Source organism: Diorhabda sublineata, chromosome 7 (genome assembly GCF_026230105.1).
Source record: "Diorhabda sublineata isolate icDioSubl1.1 chromosome 7, icDioSubl1.1, whole genome shotgun sequence".
In the NCBI taxonomy this organism is placed as follows: Eukaryota; Metazoa; Arthropoda; class Insecta; order Coleoptera; family Chrysomelidae; genus Diorhabda; species Diorhabda sublineata.
Window position 1 is genome coordinate 8,958,443 of NC_079480.1, and position 25,108 is coordinate 8,983,550.

Consider the following 25,108-nt stretch of genomic DNA (forward strand, 5'->3'; position numbering starts at 1 on the left):
AAAACTTCCATAAGTAAATTAAACAAATTCCCAACGTTCAATTTTATATAATATTTTGTGACCAGTTTAAACCAATTTAAAAATACCAAAGCTAAGTGAAATTAACAAGAAAGATGTAAAAAAATATTGCGTCTTGCATTGCACTGCACGTTTTATTGCATCATGTCAAACGTCCTTAATATCAAGCGACGTGCAATATTAATTTATGCAATATTTCGCTCTTGCGAGTACTTGCATGTAATTTTTTGCACATTGTATTGCATCATGTCAAGCGACGTGCAATATTAATCTATGCAATATTCCGCTCTTGCCAGTAATTGTATGCAATTTCTTGCACATTGTATTGCATTATGTCAAGAGGGTCTGTAATGTTGCAAGTGCGAGATCTTGGATGAAACAATCAGCTGAACTTTATCTGCGCATGCTCTTGCATGAAATAATCACCTGAACTTTATCTGCGCATGCTTTTGACCAAGAAATATTGCGCTTTGCATTGCATTGCACGTTGTATTGCCTCATGTCAAGCGCCTTAATTTTATAACTACGTAATTGTCATTCCTGATAGCTATCACACAACATTTCAATCTTTATCTAGCGCATTATTTTTTTTTTCAAAATATAATACATATATTTACAAATTGTAAGTAATGTAATAACTTATTTTACGCAACATTTTAATTATAATGAAAATCATAAAAACAACCATCATAACTTTCTTTGATTACGTGACTAATAGACATGCAATTAAATTAAAGTTAATGAACTCCTCTGTTATTTGGTATTGAATACGTGCAAAGAAGAAAATAAACGTATTGCTAGAAACTTGATCTGTTTAAATGTGATTGTTTATAGAAATGTATGTATACATTTGTAACGGTAGCAAATTCTACATAATATTACGTATTGTTACTGACTTTGACACAGCTCATACAATGATAATACAAATAGGAATAAAATGTTGACAACTGAAGTCCCTTAATACGAAAATTGTTGATACATATACGAGTTATAATAAAAACATTGTGTATTAGTACATAAAAAGAGCCAATAAAACAATAAATTTTTTGTAACTATATTAGATACCTAAAGAACTAAATAATTATTAATGATTCTTTATTACTTATTTTCTGAGACGTTATAAAAGTTATATGTAAAGTTGTTGTTATAACAATTACTAAAGTGGAGTGGATTTTGTAATGTTGCATTATTGGTGGTGTCCCTAACATATGTGTTTATTGCCTCTTGTTGCTGTATAGATGAATTACATAAACTTTCATTGTTTTTGGGTTGCGGAATGTCAGTATGTTGTTCAGCATTTTGTTTGCACTGTTTAATGTGGTTGTGTTTCTAATGGCATTCATTATTTTATTACCAGTCATTAATCTCTAATTAGTTGCAGTAGTCATTTATGTACTGCTCAGCCACGGTAGAGGATTTCTATCCTCCGTGGCGTTTTAATGCAGCAAGATCTGCTCCTGCATCTACCAAAATTGTTGCAGAAGAACACCTAAAGGTATGACCAGTATATTGTTCCGGATTCGGAATTTAAAAACTCTGCCACTATCTTTGGCACTCTTCCTATTTTGTTTATACCCACTACTTTCTGAGTGCATTTTTCATTTTTATAATTGAGAAAAAACCTTAGATGAGTGGTTGGTATGTTTTGTTTTTTTTTAGTACATGTATGAAATAAGCTACTTTCTTAGGTAAAAATTTGTAGTAGGAAAATATTTCTATAGAGTCAGTTACATTTAATTTACGGATTTAAACTAGTATGTCTCATATACCTGGACATGTGTTGACATAAGCAGGCTTCGAAACGTGGCTCTTGAAAATTGCATTAACAAGTTTTATCTTACTAAAAGTGCCAATTAAGCTTGCAAAATTATCTTTTCATACATTTTTAAGAGTGTTAGCGGTTTGAGTGAGTAATAACTTGCTTCCAGTTTCAAATAACACATTTCTCTTGTACGAAGATAGTTCCAGAAGTAACTGGCCTGACCTAGAGATAGCGGTAGTTGCTTGAAAATACCACTTTATTAGAAAGCATACAATCTGAGTAGCATATGTTTCAAGTTTGAAGATTAGTATTTGTTTGGCAGGCATCAATAGTGACAGTTTTCAGGGAATTTGTAAACATAGAAACAGTTGGTATTCGTTATGTAATACACTACTTTTTTCTTAAAGGCATTAGCCCAACCAATGTAAAGCTGAACTGGATTCTACTCTGGGTGAGACTACCCCTTAAACGATCAACGAAGACTAGCATCGCAGTGATCGACCAAATGAGACTTTTAAATTGTTACTGTTATGTTTCTAGCCTACTAATGCCTTAATCGCTTTCATAAAACTCTTGGGGATCGAAATCTTCCAATTCAGATTATTGGGTAATCGAAGTAAAACCCGTCAAACTAAAGAACAAGGAGCTCAAGATCAACCGCTACCTAAGACCATAATTAACTATCCAATCTTTATAAATAGATAATTCTTTTGTTTAATCAGTCCTATTTTCACACATAGGAAATGTCTAGAAATATAACGTTAAAACTCAAAAAAAAATAACTGAAAATGACAGCCTTTTCAATTTGCAATTTTCAGTCCTCTATCATAACATAATTAACGTGGAAACTAATTGAATTAGTTTTCACTCGAAAAAACAATTAAAGTAATCGAGTAAAAGTTTACTGAATATTTTTCTGAAAGTGCCCCTTCTCATAAAATAATTTGTAAATATTTTTTTACTTCTAAAACTGACCATATAAAAGCAAATGTTGATGAATGCCCGAGACCGTTAAGTATTGTATCATCATAATCCTCATAATTGGATACATGTATTACAGCGAACCTGCAACGTCTCTAGACCTTTTAAAAAAAAATGTTTCTTCTTGCTCTGCAAACCAGACCTCAACAGCTTTTATTACCTCCTCGTTGGAAGAAAATTTACGACCTTTTAAACTTTTTTTCAGTTGCGGAAAGGGATGATAGTCTGACGGAGCCAAATCTGATGAATAAGGGGGGTGTTCTAGTAATTCAAACCCTAAATGACGAATTTTTTGCAAGGCAAGATGAGATTTGTGTGCAGGGGCGTTTTCCTGAAAAAACAAAACACCTTTGGATAGCTTTCAGCGTCTTTTCTCTTTTATTTTTCCCCGTAAAGTGGTCAATAATGTCGAATAGTAATCTCCAGTTATTGTTCTCCCCTTATCCAAAAAATCAATCATGATTACTTCATGGCAATAAACTGAAGCAAGAACTTTTCCAGCAGATTTTTGGAAAAGAAACTTCTTAGGTCTTGGAGAACCAGAGTGTCGCCATTCCATTGATTGTTGCTTTGTTTCTGGATCGTAGAAATGTACCAAGTCTCATCCATAGTAACAATTCGGTTTAAGAAGTCTACATCGTTTTCAAATCGAGTACAGATCGAAAGCGATGCTTCTATCCTTGTACGCTTTTCATTCAAACATTTGCAGCAATTTTTCTCATGTCCAAATTAACGTGCACTATATGATGAACGCGTTCGTATGAAATATTTAGCGCTTCAGATATCCGGTTTAGCCCAATTCGACGGTCTGATAAAATCATGTCAAGAGCTTCATCGATATTTTGGGGAACTGACACAGAAACTTGCCTTCCCGATCGGTCATCATCTTCAACGGAAAATTTACCTCTTTTGAAGCTTGTAGTCCAATTTTTCACGGTCGCATACGAACGACATTGATCACCAAGGGTATTAAATATATCTTCTTAAATCTGCTTACCTCTTAACCTTTTTAAATACAGGACTTGATGATGGCTCGATACTCCACCAATTTTTCGATTTTCACAATTTCGGTGGACATCTTTCGTCTTTTAAATTATTGCATAAGTCTGGTTTACTTTTTTGACGTCAAACTTTACACTGACACTTATTGTTATTTTTCGTTGCTATGGTACAATGACAGATTATATACATTTCCGAATTAGCCGAACTGTATCACGATTTATTGCGAGTCATGTTTACCATGTTGTTTGGATACCGATTTCCAACGAATGAAGAGGTGATTGTGGAAATAAATACTTATCTTCAATTTTTAAAATAAAATATATTTTCTAACGTAACGTAACGTAACTTTCTTATTAACCTTTCTGACAAACCACCCTCGTATACTAGAGGCATTCTTAGGGAATTATCTTAGAATGTCACCTAGTAGCAGTTAGCTGAGCTACTTCGAATGGAACATATAAAAAATCCATCTAATCGGGATTCAAATATTAAGTATTTATTGATTAATATCCCAATCTTCAATCACTTCTGCAGATTTACAGGTTTTTGCTTACAAATCGTTCAGCCACCCTTTATTCTAGTGTACGTGCAGGTTCCTACAGCACCATATAGTATACATTCTATCATTACCAATATCCAATTCAATACTAACCACATAGTTTTACTGGTTTTTCATCGAAAACATTTTATCTATTTTAATTTATATTCACAATTTCTTGAACATGTTTCCTTTTCATTAAAGATTTATTTAATTTTAATTTTATTAATAAATTATCTCTTAATGTCAATTTCGAAACAACAATACTGGTTAACACTTCCTGTTACAGGAAGTAGAAAGATTTGCGTACAAAACAATAAATTAAAAAAAATTAATTTTGCGAACATGACCTTCACTTCTTTAGTGACTGTATCAACCATTATGCATTTATGTAAAAACAGAACACGCACTAATGGATTCAGGTAATTGTACTTTTAGTTTATAACAAAATATTTGAATGCGTGCATGGAGCGCACGTTAGTCGAGCGCACGGTGGTTCGAGCGCACAGATTATATAAAGCACGGTATCTTCAATTCATGTATTTAGCTTGAGATGTTTATAACCGTAAATAAAAGAAGAAAAATTATAAAAGAGTTAACAACAGAGTAACAAAGAGTTAATATTGTCTCATCAATGTGATTACAGTCATAGTCTCCTAACCTAACCTAACCTAATCTAATCTAACTTACCAAAAATTTACTCATTCTTAGAAAAAATAATTTTTTTGTTCAATATTTTACATATTTTTAAACATTTACTCATTTTAGAGAATCTTAATAATAATAATTATTCAAAGGTGTTTATGTTTGCCCACCTTTAGGACTCACTTCACGACAGATCAAATTTTCTTGTGTGCTCGTCGAACGATTTTTCGGATTCGACCCAGGTAGTGTGCGCTAGATGCACGAAATATTTTCTAAATGTGCCTGTGCACTCAATGCACGTGCGCTCCTCGCACCCCACCAAATATTTACAAGGAGGATTAAACAGAATCACTTAATTTAGAAACGTCATTTAATAATGATCGTTTTATCATTTTGTTAGCGATAAAAAAGTCCATAACCTAACCTAACCTAACCTAACCTAATCTACCAGAAATACACTCTTTCTCAGAAAAAATTATTTTTTTTAGCAGCGATGATAAAGATAACGCCAGTGCCTCGTACCCAGACTCCATCTAGATACGTTACATTCATATTATCTGTTCTGTCAGTTATCATTATTATGTATTGTTGATACTTGATAATGAAATTAACTGCATAAGTGAAAAAATTTCGACTCAAAGGTCAATGTAATACAATACACATCAATAAAATAAATTTCCCGTTTCAATATAATATTGGCAATTTTTCAACAAAGAATTGAGACACTTGTATCGTGGAATCACTTTTTGTATCCCTCTGCGGTATATATCTGCTGTCTGCGAGAGGAACCAAGCAATAATAGACGTCTTTGGCTCCTCGTTGTTGCCAAAATTCTCATTCAAGTACAGTAATTGCTGGAGGTGCAAGAAAACGTGAAAATTGTTAGAATAAAAATCAGGCCTCTAGGTTATATGACCAAACAAATAAAAATATAAGAAAAGTGGCCCCGAGAAACAGAATCCAGAATTCTACTCATTTTCATTTTACAAGGTTTAGTCTATCTCTTCAAATAAGAGGTGAGGGAGAGTAGGAACCTTGACAAGAACAAAATGCCTGTAAGTCCAGTTTTGCTTAGCTGATTTTTATAAACTTAACCTTATTTGAAAGGACAGGGAAGCAGTTTCAATTTCTGCCATTGAAATACTTTGTATTGCCTGTAGTATTTTTTCAATACTATCATCTCTTTTCGTGGTTCTATTAAACGAGATCTTTTATTCGGCACTACAAATAAAAATCTGGAGGTCTGGAGATCTGGATGGCCAAATAAATAAATGTCCATGACCTATCAGGGTATCTTTGATCTAAAAAATTCCGAAAAGATATGGAATAATGTGCCGAGCAACCATTATGCTGTAAGAACAAGTTACAACGAATGGCTAAAGGTATGTTTTCTAAAATAAGTGGCAATTCGTTTCTTAAAATATCTTTCTCCATTAAAAAAATCGCCCAATTTTTTTTCCGCCTACAATCCCGAACAACACATTTACAAACCAACGACTCTGATGTTGGATCTCCTGCATCCAATTGGGATTCGTTTCGAACCAGTAGCGATTTACCATTACTATGAAACGTAAATTCATCTGTCCACAAAATTAGTGAAAGTATTTCATGATCATCGTGTATCATAGTTACTTGATGTTTGACCAAAATGTAGGGTTTAGTTTTATTTTACGCTTTGAATTACTAGCGAACAAATGTAACATTTTGAATAATGAGAAGATTTAATATAACTTCATCAGCTTACTATACATTTAAAGAAAAATTCTCGCCTTTTACACATTTCTTGTGAAAGAAGATATCAACATGTTGTTTTAGAGATTTTGGTAAAATTCAATATTCTTTTATAATAGTTCTATCTTCACGTTGCTAATTAAATTGTTAAATTTGCTAAATTTATATATTTTGTATTGATGGATAAAACCTCTTTCAAACAGCTAAGCGGTATCGGACTCTATTTATTCAAGAAAATTGAAAAAAATAAAAATCGTCAAAAAGAAAATAAAAAAATAATTACCTCACCACTCGCAAACCTGAGAAGAGACGTTTGTTTTTGTACAGAACTTCCTTACATCTATTATTAAAAATAAATATGGAAGATAAAAATACCGTAATATCGCTCATTTTTTTTAAATGTTTCTCGGGGCCACTTTTATTATAATTTTTTTCCCTGAAGCTGTCAAATATTTCATTTCTGAGATACGGAGATATTTCTATTTTTTCAATATAGTTTCCACTAGGGTAACAGTTGGAGGCCCAATGGTTATGACTGGATGAGTGGACCGTCAAATCATCAAATGTTCAAAGCCTCCTTTTGAAGATTGATTTTTGCTAAAAATATGTCTTTGTGTCAACATTTGTGTATCAGATAAGGAACTGGAAAGCTTAGCCGATGTAATGATGAAACAAACGTTTAATACACCCCATATTCATTTCTAATTTAGGCGATTTGTGTGGTTTTTATGTCATTAAAGTAAATGTTGATTCATAAAGCTAAGAACTCCTACTTCTAGTATTTGGATATTCTTTTCTACCTTTTTGTTCCGCATCAATTTTTAACGATTAGATGGGTCACTTTCGAGATGGGCAATTTGTTCACTGTTCAGAGAAACGGTCGTAAATCAACCTTTACGAGCATCCATTTCATAAATAATAAAATCCACTTGGAGCAGGACAACGTACAATGAACCAGAAGAAAAATAAGAGCTTTCACCGAATTAAGTGTGACCAACGTAGGAGAAATCTAAAGTCGGTTCTCGAATACGTTTATTTGATTTTGTGTTATATTACACAACAACTATACCAAAAAGTATCAATAAAAATATTATGAATAATTTGTTTAAATATTTTAATATTTTCAACTTGAATTAATGGTCCATGTCTTAACCAAAAATCAACAGTGTTGAAATTCTGCGTCATCTCTGCGGTGATTTGATTGATTTCTTGACTTATCCGATGATAAAAACGGTCATATTAATGTAGATTATTCCTCATAAAAAGAATTAGATCGCAAAAGCGAAAAGGTTGATATAAACTTGTATTGTTGCTGCTCATTTTGTATAGAGAATATCTTAAACTATTTACTAACATTAATAGGAAAATATTTTGTAAAAAACTTGTCTCAATTTACGTACACTAAGAAACTATTACAATTATTTTGTTATGATTGCCCAAAAGTTTGCGTCTTCAAAAAAAATTATGTTTTTGAGAAACGGTTGGTATCTATTCGATCACCATCTTTACTTCCTGAAGAAGTTAAATGCTACATGTATTTCTATTTTCCCAAAGTTCTTAATACTAAAGTTTACATCATTATCAACAGCTCTTGTAGATTTTCGTTCCCAATCAAATTAATATTAACATTTTAAATCATCGGCTCTCGGAATAGATCGAAAATTTTTACCTAAAAAATAATAACTGAACACCGTGAATAAGGTTTAGATAACTAATAGTTATTGCTTTGTATCTAGTGCGTGAAGTACTACTTTGGTTATGGAGTCCAGTGGCATACAATTTTGTTTCTACAAACCTCAAATTGTATTTGAAAGACGCTTAGCTTGAATACGAAACACCTAACACAACCAAAGTTTGATACCTACACTGGTCATTGTTTTCGATGAACAGCTACACTTCTCGTTAGTACAATATGTAGAAATTTTCGACCATGTTTTAAGGATACGTGGAAGATTATCCGAGTAATTAAATTCGAATATAGAATTTTAGAATGTGAAATTTCAGGATTCAGCATTATCACCACTGGACCATGTTCCGTCAAGTCAAAATGAATAGTCTATCTATGATAACACGAGCTGAAGTAGAATTATCTGGTTCTAATACCGGCTGCACCATTAATGTTGACATTGTATATCATAAATGAAATTATTTAGTGTACGCATAAAAATATTATTCTCTCTCTTTTGGTATTAGAACAACGTTATTCTCGCACGCATTCCTAAACGGTTTTTGGTAATTTTCTGTAGTGGGTTGGTGCCCCTGATTAACAGTTTCATTTTAACAACTAACTGGACGATGCGTTATTCGGCCACGTGTGAGAGTGGTGTGAGGTTATTTCAGTTTTAAGATATTATTTACAAGTTTTCCGCTAAAGTAATAGAATATGGACAAAACACAAGAATCTACAGTGAAGAAATTTCTTGGAATGACCTAACCTCAAAATAAATGAATGGTTCATATTGAAATGATTATGTGCCACTCTCTAATAAGGTAAATTATTTATAATGGCCACGTCTCTCAATTCTGGTACTATCAATTGAAGTTCTTCACCCGACATTCTAGTTACAGGATTAGTTTTTTTTTTCTGACTTGAGCAAACTTTTAAATTCAAATAATATTTCCAAAATCAACTGTCAAATATTAATCAGTGCTACCAGCCGTCCACCCAGGTTACGGTGTATTTCCCTAATGTATATCTTTAACAATTTTCCTATAAATAAATATTGTGAACATAAGCCGAAACAAAGAAAATTTCTAAAACACTCGTAACAGGAGACCATTGCAGCATTCGTTCATTGGAATTCTTGCTCGAATGAAAAACCTTCTGTCACTTGTATTTCAATACACTATTTAAATATTTAGAAATAGATGATTTCTTAGATTTTTACTTCACTTCGCATATTGTTATATATTGGGAACACTTTTATTCTTTAGTAGTCGGTGTTAGAAAAACTAAAATTTTAAATTCATCTGACCTTGTTGAGCCCAAAATTATTGATAGACTAGTCAAACGTAGCAGGTATTTTAGTTACGGTAATTGTTACTTTCCACCATGATTCTGATGCTATTATTATTTTAACGTGGAAAAACAAAGAAACCGAGAGAACATTGCGGTTTTCTGTTTTTGAAAGTGGCCACAGGAATACGGATAATGCTGAACCTCCAAAACCCCATGTACTGTAACTACTATAGAAAAATTTAATAAGATTTCCTTGCGCTTAGCAATTGTCAAATATAACGAGATAACTAGTAAAGTAGGTAATTCAATGGAACCGGTATGCAATAATCTTCATGAAAAATTATATATCAAAAAGTTATCAGCATGGTTGATGCCGCTAAATTCAAACAAATGTTTCAGATATCTTTAAACGTAATCTAAGTGTCACAACTTGGCTAAACCATGATACCCCAAAAACAAAAATATAGTTGAAACAATCGACTTGACCCGAGGAGTATAGTGCCTAGAAAGAAGAAGATATTTTTTTGGCAAACAAAGTTACGGGACATAAAAACGACCGCATTTATTGAGGAGAAGAGTTTTATTGCCTGATCTGCCTTATTCACTTGATCTGGCTTCATTCAATTTATTTCTGTGTCTAAATTTAGGAAAGGTGATAGCACATATTTTTCGAAATGAATGAAATATATTTTCACAGTAAAGTAACTGTCATTGAAAATTTTTTGCTCCAGTAGAAATCCAATGAAATCGAATAATTTGAAGGTTTTTGATTGAAGAAACAAATCAATACATAATAATGAAAACACTTCATCACGTTGCCATGGGTACATATTTATTTATTTCGATTTTGACGTTTCAACTATTTAATATTTAATATTTTAAAATGTGACTATTTGGTTGTAATACTGACGAGAATATTAATGAAATTATAGAGTCAAACATACCAAACATCAGAATCAATTATTAACAGTATTGGAAATACATCTTCATCAGTTATAGAACAGGTTGGAACTTTTCTAATTGTTCTTGTTGTAAATTGCACCTTTGAAGAAATTGTTATTGCTTTGTATTTTTTCTACAATTAGCAAATAAATTTCTATCACAATAACACTCGATCATTGATAAATGCTCAAATATTTTTTATAGGCAACAGATCTCCGCCTAAGACGTCGGTTTGTTTCCGAGCAACAAGCTTTTGAAAATTTTTTCGAACAATTATCAATGTCCTTGACACAACTGAAAAGTTAATTAAGCGAATCAATCATATTTGTTTTCTTCACTATTTTAGCTTGCTTTAATTTATTAATAGTTTGGTTCGTATGTATAATTTTGTAAATTTTCTCAATAGTCTCCGAAAATTACGTTCATGGTATCGTTCGATTCGTATTGTTAAGTTTAAGGAAAGGTCTGAAAAAAAATTACAAAAGTTATTAAGTAAATTAAGTAAAGAAAAGAGCATTTTTTTGAATATTATAAATCTTGTCATTTTGAAAAAAGATCAGCAAATTTAATAAGAAAAAAATCCGACTCTCCAAGTCTGGCATCCGTGCGCAGCGCGCACGCGTCTCTCTGACACAACAACAAAAAAATATTTAAACATATTTAATATGAATATTAAGGAATAAAAAATTCATGGTGTGTGGGAATGCATTAATTAACAATAATCCGCGTTAAAAAAATTTTGATTTCAATTTTTACATTATGCAATTATTGATTAACAAGGTGTTCTTAAATGAAAGTTAACTAAGAAACTCCCATAACTGTTAAACTAAAACCTTAGAATTTTCTTCCTTCTGTGAAGTTATTCTTTATAGGCTAAAAAATAGATAACCGCCGCTGCAAAAATTAAAAAAAAATTATCTTTTTGGTAAAAACTTGATTGTATTGTAATGTAATGTAATATATTTTTTTAAATATTATTTTGATATTGATTAAATAATTGTTATAAAAAAATACATTAGTTATGAGTATATCGAACATTTTTTTTATTATATATATATATATATATATATATATATATATATATATATATTTATATTAATTGAAGAATATTATGATTTTTAGAGAAAAAATCGTTTGTTAAAAAAATGTATTGCAAAAAATACGGTTGTTAATTAACAATCATTTTTATCACTGAATATTAAAATAAAATTGAGGAACGCTTTTTTCTCTAAAAATCATAAATTCTATTTATCTTTAAGATTTAAAATAAATATTTTGTATTCTTTTTTCATTTATTTATTTGCGAAACGATTTGTTATAATCGAATTAATTGTGTACAACTATATTCATTAAATACTTCATACTGTAATTAATGTAGCCAAGAATAGTATTTTTTGAAAAAAAAGTTTCCTATTTTTTATATAACTTTCAAAATTCCTATGCTTTTAAACTTTTTCATCCGATCTTTTGCTTTTAGTTATAAATTTCTAAACTAATATTTTTTGTTCATAATCAATTGATTAACAATTTAATTGTTTAAAAAAGTTTTTAGTTCTATTATTTATTAAATTATAGAGAAATATTTCAAAAAATTTCTAGTCTTTAGAAAATAAAAAAAATAAAAAACACACTGAAAGTTATTTTTAAATTTATTGAATCATATTTTATACAGTCTTTTCTATTATCCTTTATTATTTTTTTGCAATCGTTCGGATACTTTTATTCCATTTTCTTTTATTCCTTAAAATCCATTATAAATATGTTAATAATTTATTTATATTTATAATATAATATAATAATAATTTTTATAGATATTTTTAGGTCGCGTTTCGAAATTAAAATATTTCTAATATTTTTGGAGATATTAAAAAACTCAACCCCCACTTTTTTGTCACTTAATTGTTTATAACTTTCGTAATTATTTTTCGGAACTTTTCTTAAACTATCCAGGTGACAATACGAATCGAATGTCACCATGATCGTAATTTTCGGAACCTATTGAAAAATTCTACAAAAAATGGTATATGTGAACCAGAATATAAGGACGGTTTATTAAATTTTTAGGTTGCCACTGTATTGTTTATTGAGGGATGGATTGTCAAAACTTCCATCTTTTGGGTGGTATCTTTGTTACTTGTTTTCTTTGTAAGTCTGATTTCTTCAATATGTTTTACATGCGCGTACCATTGGTGCTTGTACACGTATCATATTTTTTATTGTTGACCATCTTAACATTTTTATGAATAACTCTAGAATTATTTCGAATATCACTATTAAGAATGCTGTTAAAAATAATATTTTTCATTTATTAAGTTGAATTTATATCTTTTACTATTTCAGCTTTTTTTTTTCTATAAATTACACCACGTACTTTTGTGAATTGAATCAAGCAGAACAGATTTCTGAATTTTGAATCAAGAAATAAATTTGTTGCTGATATGAACATTATTTTTCTATAAAACGTTGTGAAGTGAGAACAGAATGAACGCGCGTGCTTATCGCTGCATTATGCGGGCAGCATTAAATGGGTCAGTGGCTATCAAATTATATTCAATTTAGAATTAACCTATGACAAAAATTCAAAACTCACTTGTTCAACATTAAGCCTTAAATGTCTATCTCCCACGCTGCTGTGTAACCTTGATGACGTCGATAATGTTACTGGCAGCGACGTAGATGGTCCTAATGGTGGCCCTTTCGCCGGTAATATACCATTTGAGCGATGACTTGTAGTACTACTCGTGCTGCCATGCTTTACAGGTTGACCAGGATAACTACCTCGTCCTCCGTAAGGAGGTTTCCCTTCTGCATTCTTCATGTAACCGCCCCGCTGATGATTTGAATGTTGTGGTTGATGGTGAGGTTTTTTAAATTCAGGGCGTGGATCTGGTAGGACTTGATGTCTGAAATTATGATAAATATTAATAATACGTAACAAAAACATGAAACAAAGATAATTTGGTAATTCGGGAAGCATGTTTAACTACTCAATTAGCTATTTTATCATTATGTGTATCATAAATCTTGTGATACGAAAAGTAGTTCTGAATATCATTCTCATGAAGCACTTGGGCTGCATCATATTTAAATACAAGTTTTACTTTCCTATTCTTTGCGTTCCACTTCAATACGGTTGTGTGAAATATATGTATTTAAACATTCCAGCTCTAGATAAATAGGGATTTAATTGACTACTTATTTTGACTCAAAACCGACACAAGGATGGTTTCAAAAGTACCTGACCTGACCTAAAGATGGCGGTAGTTGCTGGAAAAATATCACTATTAGAATGTACGCATTATATACAGCATATGTTTTGAATTTGGACACGCCACGTTGTTTAGTATTTGTTTGGCAGCCATCAATAGTGACAGTTTTCAGGGAATTTGTAAACATAGAAACAGTTGGTATTCGTTATGTAATACACTACTTTTTTCTTAAAGGCATTAGCCCAACCAATGTAAAGCTGAACTGGATGGTAAAGTCTTCAGTGAATTTGTAAAGATGTTTCCATCGAGGGTTTGGCAATGTTTCACAGAAATAAAGCCAAATTCTTGTGCCGTTTCTTAACCATGGAAAAAACGTGATTCCATCTCTCCACACCCGAAACAAAAGAAAAATCAAAACAATGAACTGAAAAGGAAGAACCGGCTCCAAATAAAGCATTTGCAGGCAAGGTCACCAGCTCTCACATCCGTAATTGCAAAGATCAAATTTCGTGAATTAAAGTTTGAATTGCTACTTCACGCACCTTATTCAACAGATTTTGCCCCCCCCCCGATTATTTTCTTTTCCCAGACTTGAAAAACGGCTCGGTGCTCAAAAATTTTCCAACAATGAGCAGGTGATGTCTTCAGTTAATGGCTATTTTGAGAAGCTTGACGATTCTTATTATAAAAAGGCTATCGAACTCATTGAACATCTCTGGGAAAAGTGTATGGAGCTAAAAGGAGATTACGTTGAAAAATAAATAAATTTTTTTCCAAAATTTTTGTATTTTCTTTATTGGCACAGGTATTTCTGGAACCAGTCTTGTAAAGTAATACAAAATTGTGGACCGTTGAAAAAAGTATGATATGAGTGAGTGGAAATTTCCATTAGATCAAATTTAAGCTGGTCAATTAATTTACAAAAACTAAGAATGAGAACGGTATTCGTAACATTCCACTAAAAATAAAACTAACGATACAAATTATTTACTATTAACAGCACGTTCCATATTTAATATTACCAACAGAGAATATTGATAAAACTATTTTTGTTTTGTATTTATGTTAAATTTTTGTACATGTAATATGCTTAAATTCTTTTCATTTGCTATTTTCAACTTCTGATATCTCCTCTTTTTTACTATAAGATACGTAAATTCGTTTAACTGAGTACCTCTAATACCGTATATTTATACAGTTCTGTTTCTGTCTGTTTAACGTCCCGCATTTCGGTTTATTTCTTTCTAATCTACAACTGATTGGCTACTCTGAGATTATTTCTTCAAAGATCTTTTGACCTTTGTTATAACGATTCTCTTATACTGCTCTATTTTGTTGATAAGTCCTTTGAGTCTAAAAGGTATATATTATTGTTTTAAGGATTTGCAATGTTTGCAAACATACACATTTTTCACGATTTTGTCAAAATTACTGGCAACATTGTAATGGAATTTTATACGAATATGTTTTGAAAGCTGATACATTCCATGACTTTGTTTTTCTATCTAACTATCAGAGAGCACTAGTTACATGGTTTGTACTAAGTAGTATTTAAAATAATTTTTTAAGGTTTGCTTTATTGATAAAAAGGTACTCGTGATAAAACTCGATACTGTGTTCCGTATATGCATTATGTGAATTAAAAATTATTTGTTACGGAAATGTGATATAATCGATAAAACCAATACATATTAAAATATTATTATTGAGGGCTTTCCTTTCTTGTAATGTTTCAGAAAAATCCATTGATTGGTTTATCTTTGCGATGAGAAATTGTCATTTATTGATAGTTATGATGATAAGTCAACAATAATTAGATTTTTGAAGCCGTGTTACATATAAAATTAGATATTTTTATTAAAAATGAACTCAAATGTGGAATACAATACTACTTGGTACGAACCTTGCAACTAGCGCCTTCTATGAGAGTCAGATAAATAAACAAATTCAATGTGATCTTGGATACGGATGTTGTTATGAACATTTTTATTGTGTAAACCCCAATTATTTCACAGTTTTACAATTATCCTAGAGACGGGGACACAGTTTAATGGAACAAATATTTTTGTCTCCCTTATTTTTTCAAATAATCGATGAACCCCCAGTAAAACCCGTCACAGTAAAAGTTCTTACATATATATTTATAAATAAATACATAGGCAAAGTACTCGTAAAATCAGAAACAACAACTAGGAGTATATGGTCAAGTGAATACTTATAGATCGTCTAAAAAGATTTGAGAAGTTAAGAATGATGAAGTAGGTCGCCCAAAAGATTTATGGGAAAGCATTATGTCTAAATTTCTCAAGAAAAAAAATGAATTTCAATGTACATAAAAGATTTTACTATTATTTCCAAGCCAAAATTTGTTCAATTTCGGAACCACTCCTTTATGGGGTAAGAGTAGGAATCTTTCGTAATATTACCTAACTAGTTTAGAGAGTTACACATGCTTGCCCCCTAAATTTCTTTTATGGTTTATGTTTATGTTATGTTTATGATTCTAAATGTTCTTGATTTTAGGTCTCTTCTGATTCAAAGCTAGTTTCTTTTATGATTTTTGAACGACCGATGAAAATTTCCACTTCTTTTAGTCTTTACCAAAATATATAAGCATTTTCGTAGTGGGATTTATGATGGCAAAGACTACTTTCGTAAATTAGAATGGAACAACAATGGTCTGAGAATGGATGCTGAATACCTAAACCATATAAGATGAGTTGATGATATCGTCCTTATTGCTTATAACCTCGAGGAGCTACAAGAACCAATAAATGAATTCAACGTAGCTCTAGCTATAGAGTAGGCCTTAAAATGAATCTAGCTAAAACCAAAGGTAAGGTACAATGTGTTGGTAGATGGCCAGTCGATCCTAATACACTGAAAATTGTAGATGGATACATATACCTGGGCCAAGTACAACATAGCTCCAGATAATTAATCAGAGAATAAAATTGGCATGGAGATTCTAGAATGCCACTTTATCTAATCTTCGACCAATGCATATCACCAGTCATGATATACAAAGGCAAGACTCGGATACTCAAAACGATAATTACTAAGAAACTCCAGGTTGCACGAAAATCAATGGAACGCAACATCCTAGGTATAACAACATGGGATCGTAAGATATGGCAAAAGAGCCCGGTAATAGACGTCATTCACAGAATGAAATCTCTCAAAAGGCATTGTGGCATGAACTTGGCAAGATGGACCACAATAATTACAATATAGTATTGTATTTACTGATTTTTATCCGGTACTAATTGCGCAGTTTGTAACCCGTGATTTTAATGACATTAATAAAACAGCAACACGCAAAAATACAGAAATCATCTAATTAATTACGTACTTTCTAAACTTATATAAGATAATTAATTGAATCACAGTGATAATTTATTCTCATTAATGTATTTATGCAGCACGATTTCTATTACTTTTTGAAATATACAGCACCGACAAAAATCGAATTTCTCCATTTCTCCAGAAAGTAAAATCAACATCAACAATGTATCATATAAGAAGTTTACAGCAATATAAATTGCATTAAACAACCATAGATTGATACTGAATTATAATAATCGTATATCTCCATAATAATTAACACAAAAATTGATGTATTAGTTTCACTAATATTGGGTATCTAATGTTGCAAGAGGATGGTATTTATTTATAGTTATCAACAATCCCTTTCGCCAGTCTAAAATACATATGCTATATTATATCTTTTCATTGACTTTTCAGATAATAAATAATAAATTTAATGAGGTATCTTCAACAGCTTGTCTAATTTTTGGTGGTTGTGAAGAAAAGTCACTTTCATTCTTTATATTCTTTTTAGTTGGACATAAAATATTAAAACACTGAGAGAAATCTAAACATACAATAGGTTTGAATCACATTTATATTGTTTCAAAAGGTAATTCAATTTATAGTTTCAAAAACCAAACTACATATACGACGAACACATTAAATGTTTCTAACAGTGTTAATGCTCCATGCATCAAAACTGGAGGTCACGGGTTCGAGTCTGCTCTAAGAAAATTCACATGATAAAATTGTAAACACCGATTTTTTATAGCGAAGGTTGAGATCGAGCTATCAGACGTATATTATACAATAGTCAAGGATAAACTAGTTTACGCGTTAGTGTCATTGTGAATGTTGGTGTAGTGGTAGTAGAAAACAGTGTTTTCAGTTTTAATATCACCAACGGTTCCAACTTAAATATAGAAGGATACCAATTCACTGGATAAATATGAATGATCTCAGAAAAAGCCAAATTTCAAACTATATTTTGAATTTGTAATTACTTTAATAGCGTAATTTTATACCGAGGGTAAACTTTAAAACGTATTCTTTTCTATTTACATCAATAGTTTACGATATTCATAGCTCTATAATAATCGAGTACTTGATGGAGGAATTAAAATTTGAAGAAATAGTATAAGTTAGTCTTGTAAGTCGTGTGGTGAGTTTGGCGGATATGGACAGACAAAAACTGGCTGTTTAAATGTACAGGATCATTTGGCAAATTTTCATCCATTTTTGAGGTCGAATGAGGTTCCGTGAGTTCCCTGTACTCAAATTATTTCCTCTTCTAAATCACTCATATCAAAATTTTGACATTATCACCATAAACAGATTTTAAAATTCCATAAATTTCTTTGAATCCGTAATGGTAATGCGTTATTCAATATACATGTTGCATAACAGACACTATAAACACGGTCTCCCTATAAAACAGGAACTTGTTCAAAGTGTTCAAACTTATCCGTACCTTTTTCAACACATGATATTATTGATAGCAAATTGGATAAAAAGTACTATGAAATGCTATAAAAAATATTATACAAAATACATAAACTTAAATATTTGTTTTACGAATATTGGTGCATTGGTCACAATAGTAACCAACTGGGAGAATAAAATAAAATTAAAAACACGATAAAAATATTGGGAAGTTAAAGAAACGGTCTAATGGTGGGTCCACACGATACAGACTGCGTGTAAGTCTGCGTATTTACCGTAGCTAAGAAATTGAAATTATTAGAAGTCTGAAATTTTGGAAAAATGAAAGTCTGAAGTAATGAAAAGTCTGTACAGACATTCTATCCAAATGTTTGAGAAAAATTTTTTACTCCGACTTCATAGTCTGTACAGATATCTGTACGAACAAAAATCTGTAACGTGTGGACCCACTATAATATAGGCTTACTAAGGTAGTATGGGCATGTTCAAACAATCGCTTATCATCGAAAGGAATTTGGAATTGAACATGAGGTAAAAAAGATCTAGAGTAACTAATAATATTAAAGAAAAGAGGTTTAGTCATGAGTAAACAGGAAATTAATTTCACAATCGGAGTACTTTGAATGCTCAACTACGCACCACTGGACATAAGTTTTGAGGTATGTCAAAACTGACATTACCAGGCATTTGGTACTTTTAATGGTGAACATACTAGAGCGTGTTGCCATTCGAGTGTTATTTGAGTTGTTTATAGATACTTGAAACATTCATCTTGGTCAAAATATTGAATTAAATCGCGAACATTTTCGTACGATGATTTTCTACGAATTTCGACATGGATTAAAGTGTTAAGTACCATCTCGAACCACCGAGTTTCGCTGATTTTCCGAATTCAATCGTGGTCGCACTTCGCTACAGGATGAATTTCGTAAAGGTCGTACAAAATCGGCTGTTGTGTCATAAAACAACGATACTGTGCGTAAACTGATATTGCAAGAACCTCATGTAACTGAACGTGAGATTGAGGTATACTTGGGCATCACTTGCATACATTCAATTGTGTAGATTGGTGGAAGAAATGCTGAAAAAATTCAATCAAAAGACGTCTATATGATAAACTAAACAACAATCGACTGTATGGGTCTTTCAAGCAAATGGTCGCCTGTTTTATCAGAAAAACTGAACATGTCACGTCCCGTTCCATTAGAGCAACGCAGAACTGTCAATTCTGATTAGTACATCAGCATTTGTTTGCCAGAAGTATTTGAAAAAATTAGGGATACCAGTCGCAGAAGACGAATCATTCTCCACCACGACAATGCGAGCTCTCACACATCAATTCAAACAACGTTTTTGATGGGTCATTCGCCGTACAGTCCTTGTTTGGCACCCAATGATTTCTTTCTATACGCAGATAAAAAATAAATCAAGAGGTGAACGTTTTTCTACATCTTAAGAAGCAGTTGATGCGTTCAAATCACATGTAGCAACCCTCGTAACAAGGTTTGAACCAATTGTTACTAATTCTAATATACAGGAGTAAAATTTGGATTGTGTCATGACTTGTGCTTTTGGGTATTCTCTCTCAGGATATACTTTTAATTGTACTTATTTCGAGGTATAATTGTTGTAATTTAGAAATAAACTTGCCTTGCCTTGAAAGGCATCAAAATACCAATAAATTATAATTTATCTATTAAAGGTTTATTTATTTTATCAGTATATCACAAACTTAACTAAGTAAGAAATATCAATTGAATAATAGTCTCATTATTTCACTGTAAAGCAGTCTTTACAAGATTTGATAACTTTGATTTCAAAATACTTCATTTAATTCGCGGATATTTTGATTTGTTATGTCAGAAATAGAAAGAAAAGAGAACGACCCAAATATCGTCAGAATATATAAAAGCAGGCACAAATAATATTCACATTTTTGTTTTCAAGGAAAGCAGCTCCGATCGTGTTTTTGTGCCGCCTCCTCCTCCAGCTATAATTAAAACACCGTTCATCGAAATAGACACAAAAACACAAAAAATTCCGAGTAGCGACTGACTGTATGACGCCGAGCACATCGCAGTACTCTTTTCATTATAAATTGATAGAATCAGGCTTACGCGAATATATTAGTAAAGTAAATATTGATGGTGTTAGTTACCTGTCCACAAAATAGTGAGAACCATCTAAATATACACTCAATAAAGTGAAAAAAAAAATTAAAGTAAACCACTTGATCAGCTACATTATTACTGTCTAATGGAAACTGAGGGTTGAAGTCGATACTAAAGTATATTTTGGGTTGGCAGTTGAGTGAAAATCTCACTTGTATATACTAGTTTTTGTCCTGTTTCCTAATCATCTAAACTACAAAGTGTTCCGGGACTTTATGCAAAAAAATTCAGAATTGAGTATATGACGTGAAAATAATGATGTGACATAAAAAAATTTCTCATACTCTCATATTCTCTAAGCTATAGGCCTTTAAAGTTATCATAAATTGTAATTATTTATTGAATAATACTTACAGGAGGTATTAAAAACCAATCAAACATTTCTAATTGAACTGCATACTGTCGAACATCGTGTTACTTCTATAAGGGAAAAATTGGAATGTAGGAAAATTTAGTTGGTTAGGTTAGGTTAGTTATCAAGTAAAAACAAAAAAATTTTCGAAGTGGGAACTTTCCACTTCTACAAACTTCCGGAGTCTACGTATGATATTTCTTTAGAAGAGGATTATTCAGCAAGACTGGCCTACGCTCGTTGGTTTCTAGATAAACAAGGAGTTGATAATACATTTTTTTGGAAAAGTACTGTTTACTGATGAAGCTGGTTTCACAAGAAGGCGGTTTTATCAATTTCCATAATTTATATTTATGGGCAGATGAAAACATTCACGGTACAATTCAGACATAGAATCAATATAAATTTTATGTTATTGTGGGCAGGAATAGTGTGTAATAAGTTAGTAGGTCTATATTTTTTTGATAATCTGAATAGGAGCCCTAAATTATGTAAAAAATAGTCTTTTTTCATTTTTCCTAATAGTTGGATTGGTCGGGTATGTTCATTTACATGGTCACCACGTTCCACTGAATTAAATACAATGGATTCATTTTTTTTTGGGATATCTTAAGAGCTTGGTGTATGCAACTAAATTTTCCTACATCTCAATTTTTTCCTTATAAAAGTAACACGATGTTCGACAGTATGCCGTTCAATTAGAAATGTTTGATTGGGTTTTAATACATCCTGTAAGTATTATTCAACAAATAATTACAATTTATGATAATTTTCATCAGAATGTCTCTTTATAGCGAACGGTTTCCTTGGCATTTACAACGATCTAGAAATCTACAAATCTCCTAATCCATAAAATTTATCAAACGAATAGTTCCTTTTTGTAGAAAAATCGATTGAAAATGCATTTCTGCTATCTTTAGATTATACAGGTTGTGTCTGTAGAAGTTAAGGGTTGTTATCCATTGGGCATGAGCACTTGGCTCAAATATAAGTTCTGATTTCTCAACTTTAGAGGCCTATAACTCAGAAATGTCAGAATTATTTTCACGTCAGCTAGTCACTTCCGAATTTTTTGTGTCCTGGAGTTTACATGATTAGGAAACAACTAGTATACAAGTGAGATTTTCACGCAACTGCCAACACAAAATATACTTTAGCATCAACTTCAACCCTCAATTTCCATCAGACAGTAACAATGTAGCTGTTCAAGTGGTTTACTTTAATTTTTTTTCACTTTATTGAGTGTATGTTCGTATAGAGTTAGTTTAAAATTTATTTTGGATTTTCCCCCAACATAAGACCATGTAAAGAAATCTTTGTACTCGATTTTTACACATTTTAGGTACATTCAAATTGTATACTTATCATTAACCGTTATTTAACCATTTTGTCCCATAATTCTCATCAAGTGTATTAGGCTAAACTATTTCCTTTCCAAGACGAGTTCTGAGAAACGGAATCTACTATACCGGTGGAGTAAATAAATCTGTAACTTTATAACTCATATCTGACGCATTGAATTAATATAACAATAAGGTTAGGTTAGGTTGGATTAGGTTTACGTAAATTCAAATTATGTATATTTGTCATTGACCGTTATTTAACCATTTTGTCCCATAATCCTTATGTATTAGGTTAAACTATTTCCTTCCCCAGACGCGGTCTGAAACGTAAGAATGCATCAAATTAATAGAACAATTTATCTGTCGGATTAGTTGTGGATGCGCACATCAGCTAAACTAACGGCAGACAAATTTTCTTTTCAGATTGACATCAGAGTATACGTGTTTTATAAAGCGTCGTTCGGTTTTAAATTTCCTTTTTTATATTTTCGATGAACGTTTCGTCAAGGAGCGATGCCGATAAAAAGTTTGTAGTTTACAGCAGTTCTTATTCTGATTAGAGTATCGAGTGATGCAAAGCTACCAGGTTAATTATGCTACCGTTCCTTTAGGTTTTCTACAGGACCAACTTATGTAGTAGCGCTTTGCCGCGTACGGTCCTCAATGGACTTGATTTCCAAAAATTGACTGACAAAGTCCCATATAATGACATTAGAATAAATGGATAAAATGCGAAATAATTCATAGTAAGACCCGATATTCTGACCATATATGATTTAACAAATATATCTATGCATTATATCTAATATAAACATCCCCACTAAATTGCAAACATTGTTACACGAAGCTCACAGTACGTCACCCGACGCCATCAGCATTCTATCAAATCGATGAATAGAATATTTCAGATCCTGCTGTTTCTGTCGAGGCTTTTTTCCCATTTCGATTGAGGTACCTCCAAAACATATTATTTGAACGCAACAACAACTTCAGGTGTAGACAAACTTTGAACTACTCGCAATTTATTTTTGATCTCCGGGAATAAGAAGAAATCATTGGGTGCAAATCAAGGACTGAACGGTGGATGACTCATTAATTCGATGTTTTGATTGTTCAAAAACGTTTTTGTTTGAACTGATGTGTGGAGAATGATTCGTCTTCTGTGATTGGCTGAATACTGGTGTACTATTCAGAAATGACCGTTCTATGTTGTTGTAATGGAACGGTGACAGCTGACCATTTGCTTCGAGGTGCTTTGTGCGCAAACAATTTTTGTTGGATTTGGAATGTCTTGGAAGACCCATAGTCGATTGTTGTTTAGTTTCGGTTTCATATGCATAAATCCATGATTCGACACCTGTCACGATCTTATATATGTCTTTTGAAACACCTCGATTAAATATTTTCAGCATTTCTTTGCACCAATCGACACGAGCTTTTCTTCGAGAGATTTTCGAATTGTCAAATGTTCGCGATTCAATTCAATTTTTTGACTAAGATAAATGTTGATGATGAATGACAACACGTTCTAGTATGTTCACCGTTAAAAATTCCAAATGCCTGGCATTGTTAGATTTGACATATTCACATCAGTGTTGCAATATCTTAAAACTAAAGTAGCAACCCTCGTAGTCAACAATTTGCTTTTATAGTTAATAATACTATGAAGTAAAGAATACTTCTCAATATAACAATAAAATGACTGACGAAATATAAAAACGAGGAATACTATGTATGACATTCTTTTTTAATAATGAATTTTCCGTTTCAGAATTCAGCTATAAGAAATTATAAAGATTAATATTGAGCATACCACCCTTTTAGAACAATGATACTGATTTTCTCGTTAGTAATTTTATTCTTATATTCGGAATCATTTTTTAATTTAAAGTTTTATTAAATAAGGAAGTGTATTTTATAGTTTTTTTCAAACTATGATTTATTTAAATTGTGTGGGATGATAATTCCAGACAATATACTGAGCAGAAACATAATTATTTATTATATTTTTTTCTAGGTAATGTATATTAATCGGATCAGAGTTTTCTTCGTCAGTTTTATTTTTTTCGATTGGAGACTTGAATATCTCCAACTTATCAGTGAGACGATATTAAAAATTAATCTGAGGATTTATAAAAATAAATAGATTATTTACTGAAGGTTGAAATAGATAACCCGAAACATATTAGATATTAAATTATTTGAGGATTATTAATAGATAATATGCAACTACCAAATGCAATAATCATTCTGTTTGTATATATATAAACGAGAATTTCTACTTGCACCTCTGTTTTAATAACAAAGAAAACAACTTTATGCAGCGAGAAATACTAAACTACATTTTCACGGAGATTTTCAGTATAGATTAGAGACTCTAAACGACAAATCTATACTGACGATGCCAAAGGATGTAAAACCCAAATGGAACAGTGTGAATTGATTTTTTAAAGAAAATTTTAATCAATTTTAATCAAAGTTGTTGTGTCCAGTTGAAACTATTGTTTTCAAACTGGTAAGAATTTCTATAAATATCTATTGGCACCTCAAAGAAGATATTTTTACACTTTGTTTGACTACACATTTTGATGTTGCAGTCAAAACAGCAGAACCGACGCAAACTGTGAGGAGCCATCAATTCTAAAAGCTATGTGATCGCGGTTTACAAAATTGTTAACAAGAATAAAAGTTGAATTAGATTGA

At 31.6% G+C, this 25,108-nt stretch overlaps 1 protein-coding gene across 7 annotated transcripts in view; it reads right to left on the reverse strand.

The window, feature by feature from the left end:
• The window catches only part of LOC130447018 (AF4/FMR2 family member lilli), a 570,483-nt gene that overhangs the window by 114,506 nt on the left and 430,869 nt on the right, over positions 1 to 25,108 (reverse strand). For all 7 annotated transcript variants that reach the window (XM_056783613.1, XM_056783610.1, XM_056783611.1 and 4 more), the window contains one exon: positions 13,169 to 13,481. In XM_056783613.1, the coding sequence (XP_056639591.1) occupies positions 13,169 to 13,481 (313 nt within the window). The remainder of the gene's footprint in view (positions 1 to 13,168; positions 13,482 to 25,108) is intronic.